The sequence below is a fragment of the Electrophorus electricus genome, chromosome 19 (assembly GCF_041902795.1).
Source record: "Electrophorus electricus isolate QZ-2024a chromosome 19, ASM4190279v1, whole genome shotgun sequence".
Lineage (NCBI taxonomy): Eukaryota > Metazoa > Chordata > Actinopteri > Gymnotiformes > Gymnotidae > Electrophorus > Electrophorus electricus.
Window position 1 is genome coordinate 12,662,207 of NC_137515.1, and position 25,905 is coordinate 12,688,111.

General features: G+C 38.9%; 3 protein-coding genes across 5 annotated transcripts; 1 reads left to right on the forward strand and 2 right to left on the reverse strand.

The window, feature by feature from the left end:
- The first annotated feature begins 583 nt into the window (after nt 1-583).
- Nucleotides 584-11,316, forward strand: LOC113576766 (interleukin-6 receptor subunit beta-like). Of its 2 annotated transcripts, XM_081701893.1 has the most exons (15): nt 584-798; nt 2,244-2,328; nt 2,440-2,581; nt 2,827-2,990; nt 3,096-3,241; nt 3,605-3,764; nt 3,881-3,954; nt 4,080-4,281; nt 4,875-5,078; nt 5,492-5,617; nt 5,831-5,974; nt 6,155-6,292; nt 6,657-6,744; nt 8,969-9,050; nt 9,285-11,316. In XM_081701893.1, the coding sequence occupies exons 2-15, from the start codon at nt 2,265-2,267 to the stop codon at nt 9,822-9,824; spliced, it is 2,274 nt and encodes a 757-aa protein (XP_081558019.1). In that variant the 5' UTR covers nt 584-798; nt 2,244-2,264; the 3' UTR covers nt 9,825-11,316. The 2 variants fall into 2 exon arrangements, with proteins under 2 accessions (XP_081558019.1, XP_081558020.1); XM_081701894.1 differs by having other exon boundaries at nt 585-798; nt 2,244-2,714.
- On the reverse strand, nt 11,315-17,515 carry LOC113576775 (interleukin-31 receptor subunit alpha-like). 2 transcript variants are annotated; one of them, XM_081701891.1, is made up of 16 exons: nt 17,389-17,515; nt 16,991-17,083; nt 16,495-16,779; nt 16,260-16,389; nt 15,453-15,616; nt 14,876-15,015; nt 14,297-14,450; nt 14,107-14,183; nt 13,823-14,027; nt 13,568-13,738; nt 13,389-13,484; nt 13,116-13,265; nt 12,880-13,020; nt 12,621-12,702; nt 12,431-12,512; nt 11,315-12,328 (listed from the first exon to the last, which is right to left on the reverse strand). In XM_081701891.1, the coding sequence occupies exons 2-16, from the start codon at nt 17,019-17,021 to the stop codon at nt 11,888-11,890; spliced, it is 2,349 nt and encodes a 782-aa protein (XP_081558017.1). In that variant the 5' UTR covers nt 17,022-17,083; nt 17,389-17,515; the 3' UTR covers nt 11,315-11,887. The 2 variants fall into 2 exon arrangements, with proteins under 2 accessions (XP_081558017.1, XP_081558018.1); XM_081701892.1 differs by lacking the exons at nt 16,991-17,083; nt 17,389-17,515 and having other exon boundaries at nt 16,260-16,290; nt 16,495-16,603.
- On the reverse strand, nt 17,389-25,095 carry ddx4 (DEAD (Asp-Glu-Ala-Asp) box polypeptide 4). Its single transcript, XM_081702757.1, has 19 exons — nt 25,072-25,095; nt 24,293-24,355; nt 24,112-24,171; nt 23,926-24,002; nt 23,482-23,576; nt 23,085-23,126; nt 22,915-22,950; nt 22,783-22,818; nt 22,497-22,639; nt 22,200-22,352; nt 21,715-21,869; nt 21,361-21,490; nt 20,998-21,164; nt 20,461-20,606; nt 20,031-20,130; nt 19,140-19,410; nt 18,924-19,031; nt 17,619-18,602; nt 17,389-17,459 (listed from the first exon to the last, which is right to left on the reverse strand). The coding sequence occupies exons 1-18, from the start codon at nt 25,093-25,095 to the stop codon at nt 18,522-18,524; spliced, it is 1,887 nt and encodes a 628-aa protein (XP_081558883.1). The 3' UTR covers nt 17,389-17,459; nt 17,619-18,521.
- Nucleotides 25,096-25,905: the final 810 nt, after the last annotated feature.

Sequence of the window (25,905 nt, forward strand, 5' to 3'; positions counted from 1 at the left end):
AGGAGAAACAAAAAGTCTCACTACACGCTTATGTCCGGAGGATTTAACACCGCCACCCCAATGCCTATATATGGAAGTTTATTTTGAGAGGGTCTCCCGCTTCCAGATACTTTACAAACACTCACCCTCTATGAATCGCTTAACCTAACCCCCATTTGGGACCACTGTACACACAATGCCACTTTCTCCAAAGCTCAAAATATCCACCTTGAAATTAAAACGTTCTTTTGCTTTGCTAATAGTCGTGGTACGTTAGGAAAAGTGCCTTTGGAATGCTTCATGTCTTTATTTTTCGTGCCGTAGAAGTACATTTTATTTGCTTAACAATGAGTCACTATGCTGCAGACGAATGTGTCATCTTTGTTTCTTTGTGGTTACAAAATGCCTAACTAGTCTATATTTCACTGAAAGTCATTCTGAACCGGATGCTGTCCAACTTCTGTCGTATGGCGCTTTCGGGCAGTGGGAGGAGCATAAGTGTAAACGAAATAACAAACGCCTCACTGTGTAACCGACTCTTCATAGATTGACAATAAAATTAACCAACCATAAAGGGGTTAAGGAAAGCGTCATTCCCCGCGATAGTAGGCTACGTGCTCATATTTTAGGTTAACTTTAAATCAGGTTTCTCATAGTGACTGAAGTCAGATTTTACATGCTGTGCATTAACACTGTGAACCGTCTCGGACTGGTAACTGATCCAAGGAGCTAAGAGAGAACACTGTTGTGGAAAAGGTGTCCAGCAAAACAGATCACGTAGCCTTTAAGGGATGAATATAATATGACCATTCCGAGGAGGTAAGATTTCGTAAACTTTGACACTAAACTGATTTTGGAGCCGAGACAGCAAAAACTAAATATTTATCCACCATTTCAGTTAATATGATTCATAGACGTTCTAAAGTATAAACATTCAGAGAGTTTAATTTGTGCTGTGTGCACTATTGTGTTGTTTTTATTTTGTATGTTTGTGGTTTGTATGTTTGTATGTTTATTTTGTATCTTTTTGTTGTTTAGTTTAGTGTGGGGTTTTTCTTTCTTTTTTTTAATAAAGAAGAGTGTGGGAAGTAGAATTGAATAGGAAGCGCAAATTAGCTTTTTTTTGGAAAACTAGGATATAGTTAAACGCAAATCAGATATTTTCCTAAAACCTCTGACCATACAGTTCTGTGGTAGAGGAAGTCTAATAATGTGTACATAGTTTTGGACATGTCATCATACCTCTTGCCTCTAGTACAGCTCATCTTGAACCACAGCCCCTCAAGAGACAGGGAAGACATGACTCTTTGGCTACACAGCAAGTGTAGGCTTGAAGTGCTTTAACAATCACCAATCCTCCACTTACTTCTCTACATTAACAGGATTCTAGTTTAATGGTATCCTTAGACTCAGACCTAGAATACTAGAATTTCTTACAGGGAAACAACTAAGCACTGTGGACAAGAATGTCTGATAAATGTAACGTAATGTGAAATTCTGTTTACAAGATTGTACTGCCTACCTTTTCCACTTTCTACTTTAAATGTTGACTTTATTTCTATATTACAGGTGTCAGTAACTGATTTGAGTAGCTGTAGTTACATGCAATATTATATGTAGGAACTATAAGAAATTTAAGTCCAAGTCCAATGTTTAATATAGAATTTCTTCTGAAATTAGTTGTAGTATGACAATCCCAGACCTCCTTTATCGGGTCATGCTCACAATATATAGAAACTACTGGAAATTTCCTAAACACACCCAACTAAATTCGGTTAATGATGCCTGTAACAAAGTCATAAAGCCAGATTTATTAAGCGTAGTTTCTCCAAAATAGATAGTAATATCTTCTAAAATTAAATTTGGGGTCAATCATAATCATTGTGTTCAGTAACTTTGGCAAATGTCATAACTACAGCAAAATTAAATCAGTTATTAAATCCTGCAATAGATCTGTAAAGCTAGACACACACACACACACACACACACACACACACACACACACACACACACACACACACACACACACACACATTCACACATTTCCAGGAATAACCATGCAATTATAATAGATTAGTAATATGCTCATATTTGTGCTTGTCGTTACATTGCATTTTCCTTTTGTGACATTGTCATTGTCTTTTAAAACTTTCTCAAACAAATCAGCTGCTAAAACCTACTTAATATGCATTTTAGTTAAGTTGTTTTTAATGTAGGATACAGTGCTGCCTTTCTTTTGGAAATGTGTATAATTTTTTTTTCAGACGCTAACAGGGGATGTGACAATGAGAATTCCACTGCATTCCACTTTACTATTTGTCTCCTACTTTTCCTTCAGCTTCCCATTAGGTAATGTAATGTCAGAGTTTGAAAGGATTTTACACATTTTTATTAATGCGTGATGTGTTACATTTACACATCAGAAATCTTTGTTTTCACTGTGACACTGATGTCTTTCAGACCTGCCAATAAAACCAGAGAATTTGCAATGCATTGCTTTGCAAAAGGGCAAGAGGGTGTCCCCTAATTTGACATGTCACTGGGATCCTGGGGAACATGCCCCAGACTCTAACACAAGCTATATACTCTATGCACAGTATAGGTTTGTACTGGTTGAAATGTATTGTAATGTAATTTGAAGCACAATCCAGATATATTTTTTAAATTAGGGAAATGAAAGTCCTGAAACTAGTCTACAATTGTGAAATCAGTTACTTCAGTTGGCAAGACCATCAGTAAGAACAACTCTTTTTCAAAACACTCATCTTTTTAATGGTAGATTGTTGTGTTGTTGAAAGTGCTTTAATTGTAAGTAATGATATTTTTTATAAACCTTTGTCTTTCTAGCGTGGAACCATACTCAGTTGTCAGTTATAAAAAACTTGCAAACAACCTCACCGTTGATTTAGGCAGTTTCCCAATATATATGGAAACTAAGGTCTGGGTAGAAGTGAAGAATGAACTGGGCTCTGTGAATTCAACAGAACTTTTAGCTCATGCAGAATGCTTTGGTAGGTGATAGTAAATTGATTAAAAAGCAATTCTATTGCAATTCTAATAATGCAATGAAGTTCTACCTGAAACACCACTGATTTCTGTATTTTCTTTATTCTTAGTAAAACCAAATCCACCATCAAATGTGATGTTAATTCCAGAAGCCAATTTCTCAATGTCTTTAATTGTTAACTGGACCCATTCATTTTACTTAAAGCTTAAGTACAACATAAGATACTGCCAAGCAGGCAGCAGCGTTTGGAATGAGGTACTTATGAGCTTTTATTAATTCTGCATATAATATTGCAATTCTTATATAATAGTTGGTTAAGTTTTCAGAGGAGTTAAAGATGTAAAGATGAACTATGATATGATATGATATGTGTTATTGCTGAATTATTGGTGATTGAATTCTCATCTGTCCTTGTGGTATGTGAAGGGCTGATTTATATTAATTATGAGGGAATACCTGATTCCTGGTAGAATTATTTAAAAGTTGGACAGTCAGATTCTGTCCTGGCTCAGGATGTCTCTGTGATCTACCACATCATAAACATTCAGCCTGGGATGGAACTAGAGGGACGTTTAGCCATATGTCATGTGATGTCCAAACTTGACCATGTTCTTTCAGGTACCCCAAAGCGCCACTGAGTCATACATTGAGTCCTTCAGGCTGCAGTTCCTTCAGCCCTACACTGATTATGTGGTTCAGATGCGCTGCATTAATCAGAAGGGCATCGGTTACTGGAGTGACTGGAGTCCCAATGCAACAGCTCGCACACCAGAAGCCAGTAAGTCACTGCTGAGTAGATTCATCTTGTAGGATTCTCAGTGGTTATGTAAAGCCCAGTACAGTCATCTTTGATCATTTGCATATGATCTTATTATACCACCCCATTTTACTCAGAGCCTGAAAGCAAATCAGATCTGTGGAGAGTCTATGAAGAGAAAAATAATACAGTGGTGAAGCTGATTTGGAAGGTGAAATGTTTATTAATGTTTGTGTAAAAGTTGTTACTAAACACATTTATTGAAATGCTTCTTTGGTAGTGTATGTGCTTTATGATATGAGAGCAAATGATTTATGTTTCTATTTTATGTCACAGGATCCTGTGAAATCCAATGGAAAAATATTAGGATATAACATCACAGTTGAAGAAAATGGGGTCAGTGCCAAGAGACATGTTGTCCATTCTAAAGAGCACCAGTTGCATATAAAGGGGGAAAAGATGTTTATCAGAATGACTGCACACAATTCTGCAGGTGTTTCTCCTGTGGCTTCTTTAGTGGTTCCAAGATCTAGCCAGGGTATGTGAACATGTTGTCTCATTGTTCTTGTAATGAAACGTTTTGCATTGACTGTGAAGAAAAGAGTTTGTGCATGTTGTGCATTTTTTTATTTTATACCCTACCCTAAATGAATACTCTTTAGAGGTACAGGAATGAAATGATGCAATTTGTGCACATCAGTCGAATAGTTTATGATAGGATTGATGTGCAATTACAAAATTAGGAATTCAGTAGCTTTTTGTTAAAAAGAAACACTTCAAACCATAACAAACATTTAGGTGTTTTTGGGAGTTTTATTCAAAGAATTCAAAGAATTTGTAGTTACAGTTAAAGATGATCACGAGATGTGTAGTTTGTCTAATAGATGGTGACCAAACAGTGACTTTGGTAAATAAGACACATTCCTATAACACAAAGGAAGTGTTAACAGTGGGCTTTTCTTATTTTCTCATTTATTTAGCTCAAAATTGTCAAATAACCTTTAGATGAACACATGCAGCAGTACTTAACTTCAATATACAAAACATAAATCAAAACAAAAATAAAACAATATGGTGTTTTGGTTTCTGTAGCAAATCACCCTGATCTAATTATGTGGTTTTACCTCTCAGTGCTCCGAGCTGGAGCAGAACAGGTGCGCTGGTCAGTCCGAGATGGGCAGCTGTGGGTGGACTGGCTCCCACCCTCTGGTTCCAAATGGCTCTTACGTGTCTTTGAGTATGTGCTAGAATGGGTCTCGGTACCTGAAGGAAAAAGGGACTGGCAGAAAGTCTTGGCCAAAAAAAATGCCAGCTCATACAGTGTTCTGCTTAAAGGTGGGAAACTTTACATTAGAATTCATCTTGTTTGTATTTGTTATACCATATTATACATATAATATTATATATTATGTTAAATATTTTATTTGTATTTATTAATATCATGTTATTTTTTCAGCTCATCTTTGGTATATGTATGGTGGTTGTCTGACTTTAAAATCTAATTAGTATTTAATTCTAGTATTTCATTACTGTATATCAATAGTTCCTAAAATAACACCTTATTAATTACAGAACTGTCATTTGTCAGGTGGAGGATAGCATATTCTACATTAGTATTCTCATGGATATGTTTATATTGGTGTCCATTTTCAAAGAGAAACAACCTTTAAGCCAGCCTGAATGTATTAATGGCTTCATGATAAGTGTGGTTCTATTAACTATAGACTCCTTTTGACTTTACCTACTAGGTAACTTTGAGCCATTTGTACGCTACAAAATATCAGTCTGTCCAATTTATGGAGTCAAGCATTCCAACTTGTATTATAACCTACCAGGAGACAAGGTCACTGTAGAAGCCTATCTCAAACAAGGACGTACGTATCATCAGTTTGCCTCAAGCTTTTTCACACGTATTTATATGATTCAATTTCTTGAACTTTCAAATTTCAAAGTGTTTTAGAAAAAAGTAAAAATAAACTGATGTAATACATTGGTTCAAGAGACATTTGTTGAGTCTTTCTAACAAAAGTAAATGTGGATAATTCACCTGCATTAATGTACTGAACTTCTTTTAATTTGAACCCCAGCTCCTCTACGGGGCCCCTCTGTTGAAGCAACTGAAACACAGAAAAACAGTGTTCACTTGAAATGGGAGGAGATACCAGTTACCAGTCAGCGTGGATTTCTCACCAATTACACCATCTTCTATAAAACAGGAGATAATGAGCAATGTAAGAGAAATTGGTTGAGTCCTACAAAATGTTACTTTACTGCTTGTGCTTATACATACTTGATAAAGACTATGTTGGTTTAGATGATGTTGTGCAGGAACACTCTCAAGTTTGTATCAGTACTGAATGTAAAGTATAATTCATGACCTTTTGTGGCTCATAATTCAATCTGTTTGCCAGTTGTTGTTGTTAGGTCTGAGTTCCATTCACACAAGCTGACCGAACTGGCCAGTGCAAGCCGATATGTGGTATGTGTCATGGCTTCCAACATGGAGGGCTCAGTCAACGGCTCTGAGTCCATTTTGTACACGAAGTATGGTATGTACTTCGTAAAGCTTGCATTTTAATTCATGTTTTATGTATTACGTAGAAGAAGATGTAATACAACTCAGTTGTACCTTCACCTTGCATTTTCAGTGCTGAGAGATTCTAATTAAGCCTTCGTAAAATTCATCACTCCATCACAAAGAATACTTGTGTGTTACAAATGAACATTAATCAAGCTATAAAGTTTCCATGCCAAAAAAAGAGTTTCATTTCATTTCATTGAAATGTTAAGTTTCATTTCAAGCTGCAGCACTGCATAATTTGTCACTAGCAATTCATTGCATGTACCTTTGTTTGTATGATTCATGTTTTTCAATTTACACACACAACATAATGTTTTTCTTGTAAACTGTAGATGTTGGTGAACTCGAAGTGATGGTGTGCTTGGGCTTCCTGGTCTTTGTTCTTTTTATAATGATCTACTCTCTGAAGAAAAGAGAATCGTGAGTCAAGTAGCACACGTAAAAACCATATTTCTGCTGAGTTTGAAGAAGAGAACAGCGAACTACAACGCTGTAAATTAAAAGCTGAAAACAAATATTTGCAATGCAAATAAATATATTAAACAAAGCGCAAAGAACAACAAAGAGCAATAATAAATTATCTTTTTGATCAAGGTATATCAAGGTATCATTAGGGAGTTTTTTTCTAGAATTGTCTGATTGAGAGTGCAGACCACACCTTCAATAGCAGCTGGAGTAGGGATGATTCTGTGACTGTGGGTAAACTTTGGCTAGAGTTCTGTGCAGTGTCTATGATGGAAGAAGCCAGCGCCAAAAGCTGCAGGCTGCATTTGGTACATCTGTTGGTGGTACGCATGGGGTGCCTTTTCTGGATACAGCAGCTAGATAACTGGTCAGATGAGTAACCACTTGACCAGGATAGTGGTCGAACCAGTGTCGGGAGACAAAGGAATTGTTTTTGGAGGTGAAGAGGGGATTGCATGGCGTTTGGGCAGTTCTAATTTGGACAAGGCATACTAGGGGATCATATGGACTGAGAGGGGACTCAAGCTGGAAACAGGTACAGTGCTTTCCTAGTTTAGTGGTGTTGCTGTGCCTGATAATGGTTTCTGATGGGAAGTGTCCTGAGTGGAGAATGTGGAGGTACTGCAACAGAATTACTGTTGTCATTGTGAGATGTGTCGAAGCATGGAAAACACTTCCAGCCTGGCCAGCAGGTGGAAAAGGTGTGTGGGGCCAATGCATTTAGAATGGCATCCTGAGCATGCTGCATTTGGTAGAGGAACTCAGGATTCAGTGGAAGGCTGTGTCCTAAATTGAAGGAACTTGAATGGAAACTGGGTCTGTGTGTGGTGTGGAATTCAAGGTGAATGGTATGACTGTCTTAAAAAATTGTACATTCAAATAGAAAATAAAGATGCAGACTCAAGAATTAGTTCAAGAGAATAGCTGGTCTCGTCCTGTGTTGCAAGTTAAAGATAACATGCATTTGAGGCACTCTCCGAAGAATATCTGAGGGGTACACAGGAGTTTTTTATAGTTATTTTTATATACTTTTCAAGGGTGATTATGTAATCGCCTTGCCTTTTTACACCTTGATCTTTGAATATTCCACCATTATTTCCAAGTCATACATTATTTACCATTATGCAACTGATATCCAAAATACCATTACATTCCAATAAGAGACATCTAAAAAAAATTAAAAAGACTTTATCTTGCATCTGCAAGATAATGTTGATTTTATTTACCATTCTATGCCTGGTGGAGGGATGATCCACCATTACAGAGGCCTTTAGAGGCCTACCCAGAGTCCTTTGCAAACGCCTGCAAGGCCTCTACAGAGGCCCCTGCTCTGTACATAGATAATTTTATAAGGATAAATAATCTCTGTAATCCTTTATGTTTTATATTATCAATATTTCTACGTCAATGTTTAAACCCCTTTTTCCTGTAAACACTCTTTATAGGATATCTCGAGGCTGCTCTTACAATCAAATGTGAGGCAAAACGGTGAAATAAAACTTGCCTTCCCAACATTTGCCAAAGAGATGCCAGAAACGAGGGTGTAGCTGGAGGACCTTGAAGGCAGAAACAGCGTCTGCGCCTAGCGGTCTTGATGGGAGAGGTGGCATGGTTGGTGGTCTCTGAGCTCAGCTAGCCCCAAACTTGGTGGAGGGAGGGTGGTAGGGGCTGTAGGGAGGAGAGTGGGCTTGGCTGCTATATGAATAAACATGCAGGAGTTTGCAGGAAGATGCAAAGTGACTGGCATAATTGAAGTTACTGCAAATCATATTGCTGCACAGAAAGCACAATGGTTGTCCACTGTCACAGTTGCTGGAAGCGGTCAGGCGGGGGGAAGGTCTGGAAGAAAACAAGACAGAGTCGGATGGAGCATCAGAACAGTAGGAAGCTGTGATAGCAGGATACAGGGTCAATCAAATGAAGCTAAAGTACGCTGGCTTCTGGAGAATCGGTCCTCATCAGTTGTGGAGATTTTAAGTTCCATTAAGGTGGAAGGAAGGGTAGAGTTTCTGGTGTGGTCTTTCTCCCAAACTCTAGTAATTCGCTAAAATTTTTAAATATTGATATTCATGTAGAGGGTTTTTTCTGTGTTGAAATTAATTTGTGGCTTTAACAGATACAACTGTGTTAATGGCTAAAATGTGGCCTTTGTGGTTTGTCAACTTTAATTTATTTCCAGGATTAAAAATCATTTCTGGCCACACATTCCAAACCCCTCCCACAGCACCATTGCTAACTGGTCACCTGACTGTCCCACCAGGGTGAGAAAACAGTACATTTTCTGCACAGTGAATGTTCAGCATGCTTTAGTCTCTCTTACTGTTTGTGTATTCTCATTATGTACATAGGTAGCTTACTGCTTTATTGCTTTACTGGTTGCCTAGACTAGTGAACTGTACATTTATGTATTTTATAACATTATATCTTTCTTCATGTTTATACTGCTCATTTGACTCAGTTTGCATTCATGGTTACCACTATTTTGTTTCCCTTAGGTGAACATTCTAAAAATAGCCAAGCTGCCTGATTTGAGCATAATGGAGGTGGGCATGTTCGATGGGAAGTCTCTGTGCGAGGAGGACAAGACAGTGCTGCCTCTCAAGAAGGATAAGTACTTCTCAGAGGAGCACAGCAGTGGCATTGGGGGCTCCTCCTGCATGTCCTCCCCACGGCAGAGCGTGTCTGACAACGATGAGGGCGACTCGTGCCAGACCACCGCCAGTACCATGCAGTATTCCTCTGTGGTAGCCAGCGGCTACAAGGGCCAGACCCCCAGCTTGCAGGCCCCTGTCTTTGCCCGTTCCGAGTCCACACAACCCCTCCTGGAGAGCGAGGAGCACCCAGAGCATCTGCTAGAGGGCAGCCGGCACTGGACAAGCGGCCAAGGCATAGAGCAGCAACAGATGCAGGAAGGAAAGTCCAGCTATAACTCTTTGAACTTCTGTCCAGTGGCAAAGAAGAAATACACACCCACTCTCACAGAGGACCCACCTGGCCTCACCCCTTGTTACATGCCACAGCAGAGTGGCCACTGATCGCAGTGAAAGGACAGTGGTACTGATGCATTTCATTGTTAAGAGTCCTGTGCTTTGTATCCAGGGACCTGATTTCACTACCACAGTCTAATGCCTGTTGTAGGTTTCTCCATTTGGTTTCACACTGAACGCTACTTATAAAAGAGAATATTTTTGGTAGAGTTGTTGTTTCAGTAACACTAGGCTTTAATAACATGTGCCTGTAAATTTCAATTTCATTTTCTGTTATCAGTGAAAATCTCTGGAAGGAAATGTTGTGTACTTCACTGCAAAATACACACACACACACACACACACACACACACACACCAGAGATCTGGGAGCTGGAGGGTCCTGCATATTGTCTTAGCTGTTACCAGGACTGAACACTTCTGGACGGAAATCTTGTTGTTAGTGTTGTTAATGTTGTTACTAGTATCTGTCACTCTCCCAGTCTGGGGTCACAGCCCCTAGTGCTCCGATTACTAATGGAATCACTATTTAGTTAGCCCTTATCATTTTGTCTATCTCTGTCTGGAAGTCCCACAGGATCTTAGCTCAGTCATTCTCCACCTTGGAGGGTCTCAGTTTGACCTCGGAACTTCCAGCCCGTACTCGGCACAGATACTCCTGTATACTATGCCAGCCACTTGGTTATAGCATTCTATGTATTCTCTGCCTGCTAGCATCTTGCATCCTGCTGTTATGTGCTGGATTGTCTCATGGGAATCTTTGCCTGCAATTGTGGTTCTGCCTGGTGAGGTAGATCCCAGAAACTTGTATTCAGAGCTCATTCCTTTTCTGCAATCTTTAGTGCCTCTGTGCAGTCTTTCAATCCAGCCCTTCATATATATATATATATATATATATATATATATATACACACACGTATGCGCACGTACGCGTGCAAGTCTATGCAGCCGTGGGGATTAAATAGAGTGAGATCAAAAAGGGAAAGGTATGGGTGATTAATGAAAAAGTGGGTGATTGGACCAGGGAAGTGAATGGGTAGTATGATTGGTGGATGTGGTCTGTGAGGGCTGACTGGGTACTGGCTGGGGTGTGACTTTTTTATTTGATAAATCCTTAGAATGTATGCATAAATGTTGCCTAGTTTACATGTTTTGAGGCCACAAGTGATTTTTTTAAACAAATGCATGAAGAGGTTCACCACGTTTCTAAATGTGTTTTTATCCAAGCATACCTTCATTGATTGGGCTTTTGCCCAAAAGTTTGTTTCATCATGCATTTGGACTGACATCTTGGTAGAATTTCATTGACATTAACACTTTTGAAACCCAGCCCACACACCTCTGGAAGTATCATAAGCCATACCTTGCAGTACAAGTAAACATTAAAATATAACAAAATGGTGAACATTATTTGTCAAATGCCATTGCACTTTTTGCCATGATGTTCATATTCGGGCAATAAGAAACATTTTTATAATAAACAGCAATGTGAATTTTCTTTTTGGTCTGTGTGTGTAAAAGAATAAAATAATCAACATATATTTATTGGTATTTTTTATAATGTAACATCAGAAAGATTTTTAATGCAAGCATTTTCACATGCATCTTTTTCCAGGACGGAAATCACTGAATACAGATATAACACTCTGCAATAACCCTATGAGAAATAAAGGCTTACTCATGAGAAATGCACTTAAGTGCATTAGTCTGTTATGCTAAGTGCTTGAGAGTGCACTAAGCACCAACTTTGGAAGGATGCAGCAATACTGGTGACTAGCCTAAAGTTGCCATTAAACACCCATAAATGACCATTTTGCAGCAGAATCCACAGCCAACAATGCCGTTCATACATTACATTCAAATCTAGGATGCCATTTTGTGTAACTATTGTAGCATTTGTGGATGGTGTGTTTTGTGTAACTATTATGTGCAAGACAGAAGAAGAAAACATGGTAATATTCAGGTTATGTTGGTTACAATCTAACTTCTCTGCCAATACCTGCCAGATATAGGAAGGGAGATAAAGGCAAATAATGAAGCATTATAATCATCATAATCTAGGTCCAAATAACAAGGACAAAATATGTCAAATAACTGCAAATACTCCTCTTTTTACTTGCTTTCACGTTTACCATGTTCAAACGCATCCACTGCAACATATGTGGTATCTGCGGTTTCATTTTGGAACTTTTGTTTCAGTAGCATCTCTGTCTCCTCTGAAGGACAAGGCTTCACGGGACCTTTCCTGGGTGACTTCACGGGGCTCATCACGGTGGTTTGGTTTCTGTAAGAAGACTGAGAAAGGCGTAGGGGACAAACTCCAGGTGTATGGACATCCGTCAATGGAAAAATCTGGGATGTTTCCCGTTTTCCACCAGATGGCAGTTCCATTATAATAGGAGAGCTGGCCAGAACCATGTTTTCTGGCATTGAGGCCTCAAGCTTTAGCTCTCTTCTGCTTGCTGGGGAGATGCTGACTGCCTCAGTGTCTAGGTGACATCGGAGAATCTTCTCAGTGTCACAGACCCAAGGCATTGTTAGGGGGTTCCAGTTCTGGAAACAAAACCCATCATGAGCATATTCATAAAAAGACACTTCCTGCAGAAACAAGGTTTGCTATAAACATGTGGTAGATACAAAGAAAATAAGGACCACCGTTCTATGACACTGTGAAGACCATACAGTCAATGAGCTAAATCGAGGATTGGGAAACTTCTCACTCAAATATTTCTTCCTCCTGTAGAGGCAATAGGAAATTATTAGATCGTGGAAATCTGCTAGTTCTATGGATAAGTAATCAACTCAAAGAAACGTACGGGTGTTGCAGGGGGAAAGGAAAACTCACATCATCACACTGAGTACTACAAACACAGGGAGCAGGGCCAATGTCAGGCAGTATGCAATGAGTGTGGTAAGGGAGGCTCCACCTGGCAAAGTCAATGTTTTAGACACGTCTGTCTAATGTTCATATTCAATACTGCTATACGTGAAGTCAGTCATCTGTTCATTAATCATAAACACATGTCAAACCAGGATAATCCTCTCTTTAAAAGATTGACAAGACAATTAAATTTACTACTGTGAAAAGTAAAGTTAAAAATTACCATATAGCTTAGTTGAGAATTGTTTAGTATCACTATTCGAGGAAGAAGCCATTGAATTGGCTACGACATAGACGGCGTAGACTGTGCTGGGCCGCAGGTCATCCAGGATGACACTTCGTTGTTTTTTACTCACAGTCACATCTATTCAAAAAGAGGGCTCACTGTACAACCAAATCATAACACCCTTGTGCAAAATGACATTTTTGCAAATGCAACAAAAGACACACTGGACTTACTTCTGGGTTCGGGGTCATCTTGGGCTTTGAAAATCACGGTGTAGTTCACAACCAATGCACAACACTCAGTGCGTGATGCTGGGACCCACTGTATCTCAGCATTTTTGTCACTAATCCACGTCACCCTAACTTCAGACACTTTTGGGGGCACTACAGGGAAGAGGAGGATAAATTCAAATGTACAAAAGCGAGGCTGAATTATATAATGAATTACAGGCCTACTTCTGAGCAAAGTGATCTGAAATTAACTACCAGCTCCGATATGTTACTCACTTCCTTCTTGAATGTATTCATCAATTCTGACTTCATCTCCAGGTCCATCCTCATAAATTGGGCTCACAGATATGGTGTAGAGAGTTAAGGGCTCACCTGTTGTTGCAAGCAACATTATTTTTACTTCTCAGTTATAAACATAGAATTAAAAATTGGCACCATTTCCTAAGTGCAACTACCTTGTACAGAGAATTGCGTTTCCTGAGTTTGCTGCCACAAAAAGTCTTTGTCTGTACTGTTCCAGACAATTATGTAGCCACTGACAGGAGATGGAGGCTTATCCCAGGTGACATGAATTTCACCATCCTTGGCTAGCATGCTGACATTACGAAGCGGAGGGAAATCTAAATCTGACCAATTGAACATGAATGAATTCAAAAGGCCACATGTGAAATAATTTGAATCCGTTTCATATATTATCCAAATCATCAAACCTTCTGCTGTGCTTGGTATGTCAATGAAAGCTTCGGTGAGGTGGGTGTTATTATGGAATGCAGCTACAGACAATCTGTGTGAATTGCCATCCAGTGTAATAAAGGTATGATTCTCGGAGGGCTTGAAACTTGTAACAAAGTTTGAGCTGTAAGTGTGGTCAAAGAGACGATACTCATCAAAAGCATTGCATGATGCAGGGACTCCCTGAAAGAAAGGGAAAGCGCATGATGTGAAGATTGTATTTGATAACGGTTGTGAGCACTAGAAACTTTTGTTGTCTTACCTTCCACATAAGGTGCACTGATCTTTTCTCTTTGTCAGATAACACACTTTTAGACCTCCACAGCTGAACATGACTGACTTAATAGAAACAAAATGACATTTGTTTTACAAAATGGCATCTTTCTATTGCAATTAAGAAATGTATCTAAGAAACTATATTAGGGTTAGAAAGACAAAAGGTATCTTATTACCATTGATATAGGTGAGAACTGAAACATTTTGACTGCATGCACTCCAGATTGAGCCTTTTAACTTGCAACACACTGAGATTGTGTAGTTGGTACAAGGTTTCACTCCAGTCAGTAAATAAGGACTTTTTGAGGCAACTTTCACAGGTTTAACAGGCTAAAAGGCATATGAGTAAGGTAAAAATGAACAAAGATAGAGCATTGTTATAAATGTATACCATTTAGATTACCACCTTCACAGAGGGTACACAAGCAATTAAAAACCTCACTTTTTCAGTGCATAGTAAGGTGTGTTCATTTGTTTTCTTTGAGCAAAATACTGATTTTATTGGCATTTCCATCATAACTTTTTTTCCATCCAAATTCACTATTTTAATACTTTGCACTTGAGCAACAATACTTAGTAATAGACTTACAACATTGAGGTAGAATGTACTATTTTATCTATTGATAAAAACATTAGTTATGTCATTGTACAAAAAAACAGAAGCAGTAATTCCACAAGATATTTGGGTTAAAGACAAAAACAAAATGTTTATACAGAACACATGGAAGGCAATTATTCAGGAATTCATGACTCACCTCAGTATATGAATCTCTTTCATGATCAGTAAAATGTATTTCACAATCTGTTTCAAATTTTCTGAATTCAATGTTTTCCCAATTCACTCTGAGATAAGTCAATTCAAGTTCCACATGAACATCTGGTGGATCTATTTTAACTAAAGGAAACAGTGCATTTAACTCGCTCAGTTGTACAGTTGACGAAAAATTCAAAGTCACTTAAAGAGTGTAGTCCACTAACAGTTCCATGCAATTTGACCAGTCTAAAGCAGTTCTATAAACAGGAACTGTTCAACTAGTGGATGAGAAGTTACCTCCCCTCCATTGTCTATGTGTAACAATTAATCTAACAGTGACAGCAATAACACCAAACAATCTACAATACACATTACATATAATCAAGGGCTGTGTTCGGTCATACTTGTGTTTTGTACACAAAGTAAATTCTAGTAAACACTTTGCTTAGTGTGTACCTGTTAGTGCACAAGTACCAAGTACAGGTAAAAGCACTGCAAACAAAATCTACTTAAGGTCTGAAAAAAGGAGAGTCAGGATACTTAAACTGTTGAATTAATATTGAGTATCTGCTACTCACCAATTGACCAAACATCATCATAGGTAACTTTATCTGACAAAGCTTTCCCAACTGGATTCTCAGCCGTCACTGTTATAGTAATGCTTTTACTTAGTAATGGACCCCTTTCATCAGCAAATGTGCAGGATTTTTCTCTAGATATGCAGGTTTTCTCCTCTGAACCTCTGTGGAAAAACACCACATATGCATGTAGAGATAATAGTTACTCATAAGAAAGACAAACACAAAGGGTCGGGCATAATTATTTTTAAAACAATATATTAAACATGATTACCCCTTTCCTATTTATACAATATGCAGTTAACTTTTAATTCATGTACATCATACATTATCAGGACCAAAACAAGCCATTTTTATTTCTACAGCACTTACAAAGAGCACTTTTGTAAGTTGGTCTGGATAAGAGTGTCTGCCAAATGCTATAAATGTATAGCAGTATGAAAAGTACATAAAATTTGAAGATCACATTTATTTTTTTAGTAACCTTCTACATATGGGGTAGTATGTATCAAGAACAAGGAGTGCATTAATTACACAGTTCACACTCAAGTCCATCAAAGCTAATCTTATATTGCAAAATTACTTTTGTGGAAATACATGCAGTGGTATTAAGCTTTATGGCATTTTGCCACATTTCTTCAAAATATTTAATATTGTTTTACATACGCATTATGGTATATGGAAGGTCATAACCATGTAAAAAATAGTATCATTTTACACAAATCCTTAAATAATATTTTTACAGAACTTTTGCATTTGGAATTGCAGTTAAAACAAGAATTAAACTACATCAAAAAGTTAACTTACTGTTTCATCAAAACTGTGTAGTTAGTATTCTCTGTATGATCAAGATCCCAATTACAGGTGATTATACATTTAATCAGTAAAGAATCAAGTTTTCCAACACATGAGACATTTTGGGGGTTGCTGAGAACATCTGAGAGATCCATCAGTGTAGAGATTAGCATTTTTATGTTTAGCATATTAACAGAATGCAGAGAAAGTCAGATCCAAAGGTGTTTCCATAAGATGTTTTACTTACAATATGAAGTAAAGATGACACCACCCAGAATGTCACCATCTAAAAGGCATTCTATTACCCCTCGTGCCAGTGAGAAGTTTCCAATGGAAACTGAGGCAAAGCTGGAGTTGGAGTCATAATAATGTTTTGCTATCCTCTGATTGTTGAGGGTCCAGTAAACTCTGCTGGTATTAAAAGTATTTTTATTGTGGCAATTACTGTTCGGCGACGCTTTCAATGACACTATTATGTCTGATCCATATATGATGTTTTGGTTCCCTGGAAAAACTTCACATAATTCTTGTCCTGGAAGGGGATAAGAATGACCGTAAATAGCAGATATTGTGTTATGCATACAGACACTAGCCGCTTTATTAGAAAAACAAACATACATGCACTAGTTTCTCTTATAGGTCGATTTTGTAGGTTTACATTTACAAACTGCTGGCATGCACAATTGTTAAACCAGCGCACAGGACCACTGCTGATATAAATCATCACCAAAGCAGTGACCCACTGTAGCTGGAAAGTAGTTGCTGAACAGGCATGGGTGTAGCCGGCACAGTAGTTACTGGATATGTGCCAGCATCACTGCTGAGCTGATACTAGCCTGGCAAAAATAAACAAACAAATAAATAAATAAATAGAATCACATTACATTGGTGTGCTGAATTCCGATTAAAAATATATGCCAACTAGTTTAATGAGTTGTAAATGTAAAGGTCGGGCCAGGTGGTCATAGCCTTGGGTCTTCGACCACAGCCTATACCACCCACAATTTGCCTGCTAGTTCTTTTTTCCTCAAAACTATTTCCTGTAAACCGGACAATATACATTCCGTTAAATGGCAGCTAAAAGGCTATCTGTAGCCTAAGTAAACTTGACTGACTGGGTAAAGAGATAAAACAAACTCACCTGTACAAACCACTTGAAGCACTAGAACCATGACAAGCGGAGAGGTCTGCATTGTTTTTAAACCTACTTTGCTATATATAGGGGGAAAAAAGGTTGGTTGCGGGCTTCCATGACAGTAGAATACGTGGTATCTATAACAAAGTTATGTACAATTAGCTTTTAACGAAGCCACAAGCTGAGAAACTTTAAACCCATGCATTAAATCAAACGTCGTCATTCCGCTTACTTACCCTCGAAGCAAGTTTCGTTTGTGGTCACTAAACGTTGATCCTCATCAGGCTGCTTTACAACAAAGGTAACAGAGCCTTGAGAAGGGTGGTCATCACGCCGTAATTTACCCTCATTCTTTATCCGTGATGTTGTTTGCCACGCGAACAAATTACGAATAACAAAATGCATCAATGGAAGCGCATGTTCTAAGACCCGCGTTTTGACCGTTGCGACACCAACCTGCAAGTCGGGATATGAGGAAATAACGCCTCCCGTGTTACAAAAGCCAAGCTGTTACCAATCGATTATTTAAATAATTCGAGATGCGTTGCAGCTGTATTAAATTGGTACGATGCCAATATCGCTGCTCAGGCCTTTAAATTGTATAGAACAAAGGAATCCCACATTTAAGCATTAATTTGATGTGTAAACGACTTTATTTCACAAGCCCCATCTGCAAACCATTTTTTGTTCAACTTGTACCGTCAGAAAAACACTGAAGACCAAAAATCAAACTGGAAACAGCCTGGCACAAAAGAACCGGGGTATACAAGGTCACGTGATTGGTCCATTTTAAAGTTCTAAATTAGTGCAAATCCACTCATTTTCAAAGAAAAATATACCCGGGTACGCGTACACACACAGTAAAGTGATTCATCCCAGAACTCGGGCAAAAATCTACACCCATTACATTTATTTATGAAGCCAAAACATGCAAATCAAACCAACAGCTTTTTCCAAGGCAACTCTTTTCGAGTGCCTAAGTGTTAGGGCCCTCCACAAATCTAAATGCGTGCACCTAAGCAGATTCTTAACATAAGAGATATATATATATATATATATATATATATATATATATATATATATATATATATATGAACACAAACATCAGAACAAAAGGTAAAAGGTAAGCACATGTAGATCTACTCCCATTCTTCGTCATCAGCTGCTGCAGCACTTTGCATAGCCGGTTGGGTTGCCCATTCCTTCTGAAAAGAGCCACCCTGTGAGCACAAGGTCAAATTTAGGCACTTCTACAGGGTACCAAAGCTACCAAGTACAAAATCCAAACTTAAGTATAGATTTCATTACATAAATCTGTGTCTATTATGGCAGCACTAGAGAAGTGCAAGGCTAGAGAATATCCACAAAGGGCCAATATGACGACAGGTTTTCATTACCAAGCAGCACACCCGATTCCCTTATTTAAAATCAGATGGTCTCAACACGGATTGGGTGTACTCCAGCTCACTTCTCCACCAGTGAGAGAGTACAGTTAAAAAGGGCAACAATGAGTCATCTGGCATGTCAAACTATGCACGTACCTTGCGAGTGTCTATAGAGGCAAACACCTTCCCATGTGGGTTAAATCCTGTGGTGCCATGTGCACTGAATGCAATTTCCTCCAGCCATGAAGGAACATCCTGCTGTGCCTGAGGAAAAGAGGAAGCGGCTGACCTTGAACCTTTTGTACGTGCACAGATGGTGCAACTATAAATTGTCTCATTGGATGGAGGTACATTTTAAAAACAATAACAAACCCCTGACAGGACTTTGACCAGCGAGCGAGCCAGTGGAGTATCAGGCTCTGGGTCAAAGAAGGAAATGGCTCTTCCCGTGTTTCCACAGCGGCCCGTTCTCCCTATGCGGTGCACATACTCCTCAATGTTGTTAGGCAGGTCAAAGTTCACCACATTCTGGACATGCTCGATGTCCAGCCCTCTAGCAGCGACAGAAGTAGCCACCAGCACAGGACACCGGCCTGTGCGAAAGTCACTGAGGGCCATTTCCCGCTCCCGCTGTTCTCGGTCACTGCAAAAGATATATATATTCTTCGGGTTGTTTACGTCATGCTCAGAGCCACCAAAATTTGCTTAGAACATTTTAGTCAATAAGTGAGATGGTCTCTTCAGATTGATAAAGGAGCCTGGAACACCAAAAGGTCATAATATGCCCTGCAATAGCAAACTATGCAACCTCTATCTGGCAGACACCGACAGGTGTGCTGGTTGGAAATTTCTGAGGGTATGCCTGGGTAACAGCGGGAAAAATTATTATTTTTTAAATTCAGTTTACATTGAGCATTCAAAAAAAAGTAACAAGTCTAAATCCCCATCACTCCAATTCTAAACATTCTGTTCAGAATAAGCCAGATATAAGTGGGCTGTTTTCAAGCCATTTGCATACAGCTGTAATAGCCACACAAATATCAGCAACTGAAATTCTCAATAAATTGTCAAACATGTCAAAAAACACGTCAAACGGATCAGAACCCCATCAGTATAGTCTGAGAGTAATTTCTATAGCCATATTTTCAATTGTATAGCAATACATAGAAAGTGAGTATGGGGAACATGACAGCAAATTTCTCTCCTGGTTACCTTTACAGCATTTTCTCCTAAAATTAAGTTTAAAGCATTACATGCACCTACCCGTGAATGCTTGTAGTTGGCACTTTCTCCTGACAGAGAAACGTCGCAATGAAATCTGCACTTCTTTTGGTTTCAACAAAAACCATTGTCCGTTCCATCCCTGAGGTTACAATGGCAGAACAAAACCTCCAGGCTACCAACCATGCACAATCACTTTATATGCAAAACAAGACCCTACTGCATTTCCAGAATTAAAAAAAAGTTATGTATGGATTCAGTATGATTTTTAAAAGAGAATTGTTATATGGAAATATGGGATTTGCTAGCATCAATTAGCCAAAGTGACCTTGCAAGTCTGAAGTAGGGAGTCTGAAATTTAAATAAATAAAATCTAGGTGGCAAGAGCAGATATTAGAATATCAAAAGGGCCAGCTGCTCTTTGAATGTGACTATGCTTTGAAAAACTTGAGCTGGTAAAATCCATGCATACCTGTGGTCTTTAGTAGCTCCAGCAGCTGCTCTCTTTTTAAGTACTGTTTCACTTGAAAGATCTGCTGCTCCACATCACTGCAAGCTCCTCCCACCACCCCCACAGCCAGAAACAGATAGTCTACCTTTAGGAAATCAGCTGCCAGCCTGTCAGGATACACATTACAGAAATTATGCAAACTTGTGTCAGCTGCTTTGAGGCTAAACCGCATTTCCTCAAACTCAGACAACTGACTACTTTAGTTAGACGCTCAGCCAAACATCAGAAAAAAAGAACATGCACAGAGAGAGGTTCCTACTATTGAGACTCAATAGTCCATATTTACACCCTCCCTCAGCTTCCATTGCTCCTGAACTAAAGAATCAAACATTGGATCTCTCAGATCTATGCAGTTAGGATATTACAAAACTGCAGAATATCCAGGAACATCTTGGAGATATTACTTTTAACTAGGGATCCACAAAGACAAGTCACTTTTACTGCTCAATCACTGGGGTTTTAGCATCCAATCATAGAAGCAATTCAGAGGTCTGTCACCTTTGAATATCCTCTGGGTATGTTGCACTGAACATCAAGGTCTGCCGCTCTTCTTTAGCAGGCATTCCTGGAAAGCCCACCAGCCTCCGCATGTCCGGCTCAAAGCCCATATCCAGCATCCGGTCAGCCTCATCCAGGACCAAGTATCTGAGCTTACTCAGTCCAACCTGAAGAACACCAAACAAACAATGCCAGATGTATGCCAAGAGCATTAACATCTTTTCCCTTATAAATACATTTACTTTCATGCAGTTATTTAAATGTGCTGCTAAAAGTCTGGTTGGTCAGAAAGCATTGAAAGGCAACTACATTTCAGCTTCTGAATAAATTTACCCATCAAATATCACTTCAAAATAAAAATACCTTTCCACGACGAATAATGTCCAGTAATCTTCCAGGGGTCCCACACAACACGTTGCAACCCTTCAACACCTCCCGAATTGTGTATCCAGTGCTTGTACCTCCATAAACAACGACAGGACGCACGCAAGTTCTACAACACATTCATAAGTGTTTTTCAGCCATGTGCTTCAAATGATTATATTGCACTCAATACTGCATCAGGAGAGACTGGCAAGGAAAATATTAAAAAGGACCACCAAGTTATCCTGCAAGAAAATACAACCATGTATTCAGTTAAAATTAGTGATTTAAAAACAGGGGTTTATACACATTAAGCCACTATAAAGGGGATTGGGTGAAGACATTAGTTTGTACCCATATGCAAACTTGCGGGCCTCCAGATAAATCTGATTGATCAGTTCTCTGGTGGGTGCCACGATGATTGCTTCAGGTTCCTGCATTTCACTGAATTTGCTGGCTGGCACACCATCAGTCATCAGCTGCTGCAGAATGGGCAGCAGGAAGGCAGCCTAAGGAAGGTGAAGGGGGGAAAAGAAGTAAACAATACTGGCTTAGTGTGATGGCGCTACCACACAGACCATTTGCTTGGTTTTAGCTACTTAGGATGACGCAATCCTCATGAGACCACTTCTGGAACATGAGTAGCATGAATTAAACATTTTTACAACTTTGTAAAAACCTAATGGGGCCCAAGCATGAATAATATTGTGCATCAGTCAGTACAAAGAATTAAATAGATACGATTTACACAACAGTAGAGGGGGGTCCCAAGGCTGTTCTGCATAAAGGAACACTAGGAATAAACGATGCTCCTGCTTATTTTCCAAGTGAATACTCACTGTTTTCCCCGATCCAGTCTGTGCACAAGCCATGAGATCTCGTCCAGCAGATATAATCGGAATACCATGTTTCTGAACTGGAGTGGGCTTCACATATCCTGATTTTGAGACATTTCTGTTGAGTGACTCACACAGTCCTGCCTCCTGAAATGTCTAGAAGCAAAAAAAATAAAATATTGGTTCTTTCAATTTCTTACCAAGTTAATCAGTTTGGTTCAAATGAAACACACAGTGTCATTATGATGGGAGTGTGGGGTTGAGAAAGAGGACATGAGTGGGGGAAATGTCATCACCCACCATGATGGCCTTGGGAGGATTGCTTCCACTAACATCCACAAGGATATCATCATATTTATCAAAGTTGATTCCTGTCTCATAGTGGAAAAAAATAGAACCCTCCTCCTCTGGTGGTGGAGGCGGTACATAGATGACCTTGGGCCCTGCGACACAGAATTAAGGAGAACAAAGATTAATTAATGCCTTAGTGCAGTTTAGCATCAACAGTTCTAATTGTAATAATACTCCAATCCAAAACAGGGTCCTCACATTGTCTTAGGTTCTATTGGACTAAGGAATCCCTCACCTGCATTCAAATCTCTCTCTTCGTCCATCTTTGAACCTGGTTAATAAAGGACAAAAAGGAACAAATGCAATAGGATACAGAAAAGGAGAGGAAGCCCACAAAAGGTAAAAATATTTTAAGACAGGAACCAACCCTTGGAAAACACCTCCTCATTCCGTCCTCTGTAACCTACATGATTAAAAACACCAATTTATAATTCTAATGTGAAATGAACACCTTTAAAAGAACACTTCACACAATTTAAAATATATGTCTGATGCTCTGAAAAATTTAATACAAATGTTTATCCAAGATGACCTCACCGCCACCTCCCCCAAAACCTCTTCTGACTTCTACACCTCCAGCTTAAAACAATAGGCAGAAACACTTTCAGTAGAATCACAGATATAGTCAAGAAGCACGCCAGTAGCTCATTGGATAGGAGACTTTACTCTGTACCAGCTAGCTTATCCTGTCTGAAAGCACTATGCCCTCCTCTGTGCCCATGACTGCCCCCAAAACCACTGGTTAAACCTAATGATAATTAGCCTTACACATTTTTATAGCAGCAAGTTCAGAAAAAACCTGCACTTATCTACTGTGAAAAACGTTAAACTCGACCATTACCACTGCAATTTTCATCAGCCTCTAGCAAGGGAAAAAATTTATTTTCTGGCATCCACTGAACAAAGTCAACAATTAACAAGTCAGAAGAATTACCTGTATGGAAGGCATCCCTAAATCCTCCTCTGCCTCTAGGTCCCCTGCCTCCTGGATCAAGGTAACAAGAATAATCAACACAGATAAACAGATTCCTGCCTCATCTCACCAGCTCGACTGATTACTTGCCTCTACCTCCTCTTTCCCCGAGTCCATCTCCACCATTAAATGAGCTGCTTCCATCACCTATACAGAGCACAGCATCATGAGCATGCCCAACAGATACAGCAGTTACAGACAGGGCTATACCATTATCAGGAAATCCTAACCCTCACTGGTGATTCACAATTTCCTGCATTTATATATTAAATAAAACTACATGTGCAGAGCATGTGTTTATCTGGGATAGTTTCTGCACACTCTCTGGATAACTAAATAATTCAGTGTCATTTTATGGGTTACATGTGCACTAACCAAGAAATCCCTCATGTGTGCATGTAATACCTTGCAAAGAAAAAGGTATAACGGCGCACCTGAACTGAAGCCCTTGAAACCTCCACCACCACATCTAGAGCCCCAACCTAATGTTGAAGACATTTGGAATTGTTTCAGAAAAGAGCCAGATTCATGCTACCACACAATTATGACTCATCATGAATTAGGCTCATAGGATACCACCAGCTCACTCACCCCTGTTTCCACCTTGGAACCCAGACCCACCACCACTGGTTTTCCAAGAGCTGTTATTGTCTACAACCCACAAAGCACATCAGACCCTCAAAGGCATGATTAAGTCTAACAATCCATGATGGTTTAGTGCTTATTTGGTCTTTCCAAATGTTTTGAAAAAAAATTACTGATCAAATACTACCATTGAAGGTGCTTTTGAGACCATTTTGGCAGTCCCCACTGTTCCAAGAGCTCCCAGCAATTCCTAGAAAACAAAATCAAATGAAACATTGCACTGTGACATTGTGAAATGTGAAAAATGTTAAATATTTTACTACAATAATATGCATTTATGTATTACATACATCAAGAGGAAGACAAGCATTTGTGAATAATGCACAAACACTGAAGGGATAATAGCAGAGAATAAAAAATATGGAAGATTTATCTGGGAATCCAATGAAGTGTATTTACCAAAACTTGTGTTGTCCACAATTGGGCTCTGTGGAGGATGGAAGAAAAACACAAAAAACACACAAACAAGAAAGCAACAGGTCACCAAGAACTTTAAAAAAAAAAAAAAAAAAGCAAACATGTCTGCATCTGAAATAGATCATTTCTAAAAATCTCCCGTATAACTTGTGTTTTCACTGATGTTGAATAGCACTACCACAAATTTAGAAAGTAATACATTTGACATAGAAAAGTATAAAGTGTATCGTATAAAACATTACCTCTAATATTTTTTGATAAGCTCCACAAATAACTGACATGGCTTAGACCATGTCAGTGATGGCTTTTTGTTTAAACATTAGCCTTTTAGCAGTTTTTGATAACTGCGTTACTAAGACATGTATATTAAACGCAGCAGTAGCAAGCTGCTTTTTTATTCTTTTATTCAGCATAGCGTCTGCCTGTTCAATACTAGCAACCTAACCTGACATTGACAATTGACTAACGCATTAGTTAAGAGCTAGCTACCTGCTCTTCTTCCCATTCGTCCATGGCTGCTTACTGGAGATGTGAACTGAAAAATTAAAAAAAATTAAAAAGACGTCATGTAAAAATATAGCTGTATGAATTTTTATGGTTGACATTTGGGGGAAACCCCTACTATTTGTTTGCAGGTAGGCTAACTAGGTTAGCTAGCTAGCCATCAGTTAGCTATGACACGCCACATAGCACGCGGACCAAACTAGGACAGCTAGCAAGAAACAGCTACTTGGCGTAACATGTGCAATTGGGCGTGATTGAAATTGCCGTTTTCCTGTCCATTTTGTTTTAGAAAGCAGCAAACACAGTGTGGCTAGCTAAATAATTAACCTAACTAGCGGGTAGCTAACTATATTTATGCAAGAACGCCCTAGCGTTTATAATCCCAATTTTTGATGTCACAATTTAACCGGACAGTGGCACACAGCATGACATTGTATTGTAGCTAGCTAGCCAAATAACAATGTAATGCTTATTTAATGGTCCATAAATAGCAAAACGCATCAACCATGATAAAAGTAGCTATACATATTTTAAGTTACTTTGGCGTGCGATGATAATCTTCCACAGGAATTCTGAACTTTAACCTAGTTAAGGCTAACTAGCTAGTTTCATCTTAACATCGTCGAGCAGTTAACACCAACTTCCTTCTGCGCCAAGACCAGCTCGTTAATTTGCTAGTTAGCATTACGACTTACATTAAAAAATAACTGATATGCACAGTATTGTTTCATTATCAAGTTTATAAAGCAAATGCATAGGAGCTAGCAAGCGAAATTAACTTAGAATCAGTCCGTTAGGCATCGTGCTCAAATTTTGAAA